The sequence below is a fragment of the Garra rufa genome, chromosome 9 (assembly GCF_049309525.1).
Source record: "Garra rufa chromosome 9, GarRuf1.0, whole genome shotgun sequence".
Taxonomy (NCBI): Eukaryota; Metazoa; Chordata; class Actinopteri; order Cypriniformes; family Cyprinidae; genus Garra; species Garra rufa.
The window spans coordinates 44,835,622-44,844,110 of record NC_133369.1 but is presented as its reverse complement, the minus strand read 5'-3'; the positions used below and the strand labels follow the sequence as shown (position 1 = coordinate 44,844,110).

Genomic DNA, 8,489 nt, shown 5'->3' with positions numbered 1-8,489 from the left:
CTTCTAAGGCATTGCGAAACACCTTTATTTTTAAGAGTGTATGTTGTGATTTAGAGGTTGGTGCATGTGGATTTTAGTGTGCCACTTTGACAAGGTTTCTTGAGCTTAACCAGTTTAATTTAAAACAGAATTACCAGAAAAACCACGCAGGTTTACCAACATCAGGTTAGTTTTACACAAGCCAGACAAGCACCAAAGCAACCTGTAATTTGTGCCAATCTAAGCTGGTCTTTTTATGAAGGGAATTAGCTCATTTGTGACACTGGACCATAAAACCAGTCAAAAGTAGCAGGGGTCAAAATGATCAATTTTTCTTTTATGTCAAAAATCATTAGGAAATTAAGTAAAGATCATGTTCCATGAAGATATTTTGTAAATTTCCTACCATAAATATATCAAAACTTAATTTTTGATTTGTAATATGCATTACTAAGAACTTAATTTGGACAACTTTAACAGCGATTTTTGCACCCTCAGATTCATATTTTCAAATAGTTGTATCTCAGCCAAATATTGTCCTATCCTAACAAACCATGCCCCAGTGGAAAGCTTATTTATTCAGATGATGTATACATCATTTCTGGTTTTGTGTCCAGGGTCACATTTAGACGATCAGATACAAAAGATGGCATCACCTCTAATGAAATGGTCAGCATTGAGGTGTAAAATGTGTCATCTCTAAATCCATGCAAACAGCCATTGCAGGTGTGATAACACCTGCGAATCTTTATATTCAAAAGACTGACATTATTGACATTTAGCTTTGTAACCTCTTCCCGTCCTCTTTGTGTAATCCATTAAGGATTTAAGATGGGCATGAGATGGATGGAATGGGTTAATATAATTAAACTTGATTTGAGAAGAGCATTTGTCATTGGTGACATTGTTCAGATTGATTACATGGATTTTATGGCACTCACTTTATGGAAACAGAAAGAAGAAAATGTTTAACATTCACCAGTTTCAGTATCAGTACCAATGAGTCTCTTAAAACTATTTCATAAAGATCTTAGTAATAGTTTAGCTCAATCAAGCTATCGTCCACAGCATCAAACTCATTTCCTGTCACGTGTTAGTAATGTCAATTCACACATTATACAAGCTAATCCACCCTGCTAAAATGTGGGCTGATACCAAGTCTTCTGCTCCAGTGATCTAGAAACACTGAGTCTGTCCGCTGTCTGGAGCCAGATCCCTCAGCACCCGCCATTAGCATGCAGTGAACCGCAATGACCTGGACTGACCCAGATCACCTGTGCAATTAACATGCATGCTTATCTGGATTCAACACAGCTCTGTAATTCCTGCGCAAACAAAACCGTCAACCAAAGGCCAACATGTCATTGCATTCTTTAAGATAAGAGGTTTGCAAATTTGTTGGGTAACAGGTTTTCTGTTTTATATCTAGACGAAAGAAAAATTTGATCTGTTTAATTTACTTTTAATAGTTTTGAAAAAGACCCCAGAACGCTTGCGTCTCCTGACATAGATGTGCAGACATTAAAGTATCAACATTTAGAGATTTAGATATGAACTCACAAATTGATCTAAAATTCGAGTACATTCATTGTTATAGCTTTATATTGTTAATGTATGTCTTTTTATTTCTTACTTTTAGACTTAAATAGGTAGCACAGTGATGAGAGTTGTTTTTAGCTCCAGTGTCTCCTGTGTATTATTTTTTAATGGAATTTTAGGAGATACGTCTGAGACAAAGTTGAGAAATCAAATATAGTCTAATTTCACTAAGTCTCCTGCACTATAAATGAACAATTTTGTGGAGTATAACAGTTTTAGTAGTCCTAAATTTATAGCCAAATTCACTAAACAAGTGGGTCACTTTTGCATATTCCATACACAATTTGCAATCTTCTATGAGTTGAAATCACTGTTGAAATAACCAGTGATGATCACTAGTAAAGACTTGTATTTAGTTGAAAATCCCTGAAAAGGTGTTTTTTGCACTTAAACTTAAAAATTTAAACTGTCCTGCTCCTCAGGCATGTGGTCTGTGTTTCCCAGTAAACCACGAACACGTGCACTAAAAAAAAAAAACACTGTTCATTCTTTTGTGGCAAAGAAATGAAGCAGCATTTCCATGCCTGTCATATTTGATCAGGAGCTAAATGGTTTCCCAGGGCCATCCCGGGGATAGTCTTGGCAGAGGACAGTAGCTGTGGCTGCCAGGAGGAACCGTGGGTATCCTGGAGGAGACTGCCCTCATAAACAGGCTTGTCACTTGCATTTGTATGGCTAGTACTAGAAATTCTGTGTTCATGTTGTAGTTCTCCCGCAGTAATCTGGCCCCTCTTGGTCAGGACAGAGCCTCAGTCAAGTGTTACCGTCTCTGCTGTATAAATAATGATGGTGCTGTTTGTTGGCGTGAAAGACTCTTCTTTGTAGGATAGCAAGGAATCTAATTGAGATTTAAGCTTAGTGCTCTTTGTCAGAGCTGGATGAATCTCTCTTGAAAACTGCAGTGGAAAACTGGAAACTAATACTGTTTTCTTGGAAGGGTACAGGTGTTACTGCGACTGTATAAGAAGAGTACTTCTCACTTTGACCTTCCTTGTGTTGTAGGTAGTTTAGGTGACGCCTGTATGTATGGCACAGGGACCAGATTAACCCGTGGAATGAAGAATCATGGGTAACCTCATTAGCAGACCTAGCTGTTTGGGACAAAAGTCCAAACAAGTTAAGTCAGATGAGAGCGTCTTAAAAGAGTGCTACCAGCAACGGAGAGAATGGCCGCTCCCGGAGCCTCCTAAAGAAGAATCAAGCAAAGAGGACTTGGAAGAGGTTCTTCGACAAACTCCAACACCGGACAAGCAAAGGAGTTCCCCTGCCCCTACTGTCACCACTACTAGCACTCTGGACAATGCCTGGCGAAGCACTCCATCCCCTGTAAAAACACCACGGAATGGGTCCTTGCCCAGCAAGTGTAATATTCCAGAATATAGAAGATCCCCTCTGAGTCAGTATGGATCTGTGGACAGGAGAGCCAGCCTGCAGAGAAGGGATTCTGGAAGCCCCTGGCCCTGGAAGCCTCTCAACACTCGAGAGGTTACAGAAGTCACAGAGGTGACAGAGACAATTGTGACAGAGATTGTGGAGGTTACAGAGTATCCTCCTGCGGGGAAAGGAGGTGACCCTATTGTTACCAGAACTGTTAGAGTCCTTACTGGAGCTGCTGAGGAACTTGCAGAGGTTATTCAATTTATTTTTTATTTTTTTCTTCATCGAGAACCTAACATGTTTGTCTTTATTCCTATTTTTTTTTATAACATCATTTACCATTTTCATTTAACCGATTTTGGAGACAACGTATCAACAATGTATCTCCAATTTGTTCATTTTGCAATTAAATTAATTGTTCTGATTCACAGCTGCAGAGTGATGGTCAGTCAAGTTCAGACCAGGAATCAAGTCTAGAACAATGGAAGGTACATTTCAGTTTTTTTTTAAATTGTACTTTCTTTGAAAAAAAGTGATTTTTGTTTAATTTTAGCATATTGTCTGCTCTTATGTTAAGGATGGCAGAAGTGTTTTGGCTCTGAAAGATGAGTTCAGGGATCCGTTGAAATTCCAGCAAAATCTGGAGACACTGTTGACTTGGGTCTGCGAGATTGAAGAGCTGACAGCCAATCAAAAACCACCATCCTCAGAGTTTAAAGTGGTCAAAGCCCAACTGCAAGAACAGAAGGTATGTTACAAACTCTGTTGGTGCTATATAACAACAACAAAAAAAAACAATAAGTTATTACATTAATATATACAGAAATAAATAATAAAAAGAGAACATTGATGTAAAGCCTTGCCATGTAATTTCTCATTCTTAAACTTTTCTTGAACTGAGAAGCATACTAGGTAAGGTCATGCATATAATAAGCCTTTTTGATTGATATGGGAATGCAGGGGGAAAAACAAAGCAATTCACCTTTTTGAGATAACCACCTTTGTTAGCTTAGTGAATAAGGTGAAACTTACCTGAATGCCCACAATGCTTCTATGACACATGATACAAGCGTTTGGCTTAAGTTCCACAATGAAAAAAACAAGGTGGATTATAAAGCTTGTAAATTCTCAGAAGCAGCAATACCTCTATATACCAAATGTGGGTTTGCTTCCTCAATCAGTGTCTTCAAAAGAGCAAAGTTGGGGGTGTTCTACAAAACTGCATTAGGAAGGTAATTCTGTAAGCTTCATCAGTAGCCTGTGGCCGAAAGAGATGAACAGAGATGGGGGCAGTCATTGCCTAATGGTTAGAGAGTCGGACTTGTAAGGTTGTGGGTTCGAGTCTCAGGTCCGGCAGGGATTGCAGGTGGGGGGGAGTGAACACCACGACTGAGTTGAGTCCCTTGAGCATGGCACAGAACCCCCAGCAATATTGGTCACCAAACGTGGCCACACATCACATCCTTTCCTTTTTTCAGATTTATGTAAGCCACTTAAAAAGTAGTGGCCCTGTTAAAAATCGTTCAAGTCCAAAATTTGCCAAACGGCACATATGTTGGCAAGTTAGGTCCTGGAGAGCCGCAGCCCTGCAGAGTTTAGTTCCAGCCCTAATCAAACAAACCTAACCAACCTAAACAATGTCTTGAGGATTACTTAGGCTATTGCAGGTGAGGTTTTTTACAGGGTTGGATCTAAACTCTCCAGGACCGTGGCTCTTTAGGACTAAACTTGTCTACCCCTGCCATAGGTCTTAAACCCTGCTTCTGAAGACAGAACCAGTTAATTAGGTCTTCAGGATCGCTTGAAACCCCATGAGCAGCATTGAAAGTTTGACCCAGGAGTAGGCCTTAAAATTATAAATGGACCTCCATTTGCCAGTGTTTCTGAATTCTTGGAGAACCACAGAACTGCGCATTTTGGTGCTTTTCTAGATTGGATAATATTTTGGATTTGGCACTTCAGGTATCTGAGCCTCTGCTAATGAACTGATGATATAAATTAATTAAGCGAGACATCTACAATGAGACATCTTCAAGACCAGGATTGAGAACCACTTCCTTGCAAGCCCTTGCTCTTGGAGGAAGCATAATAAATTGTTTCTTGTCCTGCAGCTCTTACAGCGACTCCTAGAGGACAGGAGACTCAATATGGAGACCATGATGCAGGAGGGTCCACACTTGGCAGAGGGACTTCAGGGAAATGATGGTGAAAAGACCAAAGTGCAGCTTGCACAGCTCAAACTCAAGTGGGAGGCTCTACTTCAGGGCGCCAACAGCAGGTCAGTCTGGACCCAGAATGACCCACTTAGATGGGGCTGTCTGACTTACATATAAAATGACCATGCTTTTGGGTGAGTAAATCTGACACTAGTGATGAAATGTGATTTGTTTTGATAGACACAGGATTCTGGAGGACATTCTTCCAAGAGCTCAGCTATTCCAGGAGAGGACAGATAGACTTCAGCAATGGTTTATATCTGTGGATCAGGACTTAGCTGAGCTCCGCTCTGCAGAGCGAGGGATGCTTCATCTGCAAGAAGCCACAGGACAGGCCAAGGTTAGCAAAACATTAGAAAATGGTTTGTTTTTCAATTATTAAATGTTTACACTACAAGATTTCGGTGTGGAAGAAAGAGCCTTTCTCTATCACCTTTTAGGCTGTCATGGAAGAGATAAAAGCTAAGAGTGTCGACCTTGGGAAACTCCAACAATGTGCTCATGAGCTCATGGAAAAGATTTCAGGTGGCGTCCCTCCCATTTTATGTCATTGAATACACTCAACCTTGCACAGTACCCACAAGAACATGTCTCAAACATCTTTCGATATTTCACATGCTAATCTAAAGAGGAGGAAACCCAACTGGTGCAGGAGCGGGTGGACAGTCTGCGTATCCGGTACTCAGTGATGAGTCTGGGGAGTGCTGATGTCCAGCAGAGGCTGGAGCAGGCTTTGGAGGCATCTAGTCGATGTACCTCCAGTCAGGAAGACCTTCACCTGTGGCTTGGTCGTATCGAGAGAGAGCTGCTGGTTCCTGCTGCCCAGAGTCAGACTGGAGATGCTGTCTTGTGTTCCTCTGAGAGGCAGAAGGTAAGAGACAGGTGGATTATTGCCATGTCACAATGTAATCACACACACAGAATATCATTTTGGACAACTATGGCCAGTGCAGAGCGGCATTCTGTGGAGCAGTGGTTTAAACATAAGGGAAGGCAACCAGAAGGCTGCTGCTTCATAAGCAAGGCGTCTAAATTCTGATTGCTTGAAGTGCAGCTGGCGCTAAATACCTACTTACCTATTAACCTGTTTGCATCTAATCAGCTGGAACAGGCTGTTGAGAGAGAGCTGGCTTGGTTTAGAGACACCTCACTGGCACTGGAGGAACTCAGAGCCATTAATCTGGACCCAGACATGATTGCATCCCAGCTCAATGAACAGAAAGTGAGTTTTTGCACACTCACAAAGATTTTCTCTGTGCATATATAAGAAAAGCTGTAAAAATCATCAAAATTGTGCTCTGCAGATACTTGCTGTAGAGATTCTGCAACACAAGTTTAACATTGAGAAAATGGTGAAGATTCTGGAACTCCTGCAAACGTACACTGAAGATGGGGAGACACTGCGACTCCAGGTAAGCTACTGTTCATTCTTAATATCTTTTTAAATATTTAGACCTAGAACTTAGACAAGAACCAACATATTACTAATGTCTTTTTTCCTCCAAAGTCTTCCCTAGACACATTACAGGAGCAGTGTCAGGTCACTACTGCCACTAATTCCCATGTTGTGCTTCAACTGGAGCATGCCCAGTCGCTCTTGTCTCAGTTCTCAGAGGGCTATGATGAGGTGTTACCATGGTTACAGGAAACCAAAGCCCTTATTGGTCAGTTTACCCTGAACACCATCAGCTACGAGGCTTTCCGAGAACAACAAGACCTCTTACAGGTACTAAACAACCAGCATTTTCAGAGCAACAGACAACAGATATCCATGTTTGTGCTCGCATTTACTATAGTACATGTTCAATTTCAGACTCATTGGACTCCACATTGTTAAAGCCATTTCAGTAAATGTATAATTGTTGTGTAGCATGCAGTATTCTCTCAAGATTTCAATAGCCATCTCACTGTGTTCAGTTTCTTACTAGACACAGGAAAACAGAGCATAACTTTATAACTAAACACTGTTTGATCATGGTGCTCCATAACTTCCAAACAGGGCATCAGGGAGTCCATAGCAGAGCATAAGCCTCTGATAGCACGGCTGATCATGTTGGCCCAGCGTCTATCAGACCTGAATGCAGCTCAGGGAGAGGACTTCTGCCAGAAAGCCAGGGACACTGAAGAGCAGCACCTGGCCATCAGAGACAGGGTTCGAGAAGCAGCTGGAGTACTGGAGGAGTCTCTGCCTCGCTATACACAGGTGACACACATGTAATGCTTATTCCTGGTGCATATGATAAAATATTTATCCTACAGAAATCATCTGTAGAAGTAGTTTGAATACTGTCAAAGCTAGTTGTGTTTTGAAGGCCTCATGGCCTACATGACTGTGAGAAAAGTCACACGGGAAAGAGTAGGACTTTAGCTGAAGTTACTTGAGGTTGGCATTCACACTGATACTAAGTTGCTCTGTTGGGCCACACGGCCTTCAACATGTTCTTTGGATAAAAATGAGGCGAATACACTGAATAATCCCTTTGTGATACGATTTGACGTAGACTAGTTGGCAGTCTACAACCCTTACAAAGAGAACAAGAGACCAATTAATGAAGTGACCATGGTGGAGGAGTTAGGGAGTGTTGGGAGGAGAATACCTGCAATAAGATCACTGGCTAAAAACTGTATTGTTTTGTAAGACAGAGATGACTTTTCTTACGACATACTGGACTAAGGTAGTTGGTTTAACATGGCTTCTAACTTTAAACCAGAGTTTCTTAAACTCGAATAAGTCCTCCACAGTGAGGGCCTACTTCTGATAAATGCCCCAAAACTCCATTGTAGGGAAGAACTTGAAGCTGAGACTACTGTACTGAACACTATACAGACTAACCTGTTAATAAAAGCTTTTTAATAACCTTTATCAGTTTATACTGTCCCAGGGATTTAAACCCATGAACTTGGTGTTGCTAATGTCATGCTCAGCTGAGCTATAGGAATGCCACCTTATACTGATACAACCAGCCATATGTTTTGCTAAAGTGGTATAGAAATATGTCATTGCCACATTTTAGCTGCATAAATGCTATCCCACTCCTGACACTCTGTATGTCCATATCAGATGAATGAGAGGATGACTCTGATTGGGGAGAGACTGGAGCGTCTTTGTAGTCACCTGCAGGCCTCAATGGTTCTTCAAGGCCTCACCCCACGAATTCAGGAGCAGCTACAGGACAACAAACACACATTGTCTGAGCTCTGCAAAATGGATCTGGACCTCAGCAGTGTGAGGACACAGGCTCAGGAGATCCTGACCAACACAGGGGCTCTTGGGGATAGTTCCATTGGCACAGGTACCTCAAGCATGAATCACATACA

The 8,489-nt window shown here is 41.5% G+C and overlaps 1 protein-coding gene across 1 annotated transcript in view; it reads left to right on the top strand.

The window, feature by feature from the left end:
- Window positions 1-2,643: 2,643 nt before the first annotated feature.
- The window catches only part of macf1b (microtubule actin crosslinking factor 1b), a 31,044-nt gene continuing 25,198 nt past the window's right edge, over window positions 2,644-8,489 (top strand). The window contains exons 1-12 of the mRNA XM_073847870.1: window positions 2,644-3,207; window positions 3,387-3,443; window positions 3,533-3,703; window positions 5,067-5,233; window positions 5,352-5,511; window positions 5,612-5,696; window positions 5,801-6,042; window positions 6,274-6,393; window positions 6,476-6,583; window positions 6,679-6,897; window positions 7,171-7,374; window positions 8,233-8,464. Coding sequence (XP_073703971.1) covers window positions 2,644-3,207; window positions 3,387-3,443; window positions 3,533-3,703; window positions 5,067-5,233; window positions 5,352-5,511; window positions 5,612-5,696; window positions 5,801-6,042; window positions 6,274-6,393; window positions 6,476-6,583; window positions 6,679-6,897; window positions 7,171-7,374; window positions 8,233-8,464 — 2,329 coding nt within the window. The remainder of the gene's footprint in view (window positions 3,208-3,386; window positions 3,444-3,532; window positions 3,704-5,066; window positions 5,234-5,351; window positions 5,512-5,611; window positions 5,697-5,800; window positions 6,043-6,273; window positions 6,394-6,475; window positions 6,584-6,678; window positions 6,898-7,170; window positions 7,375-8,232; window positions 8,465-8,489) is intronic.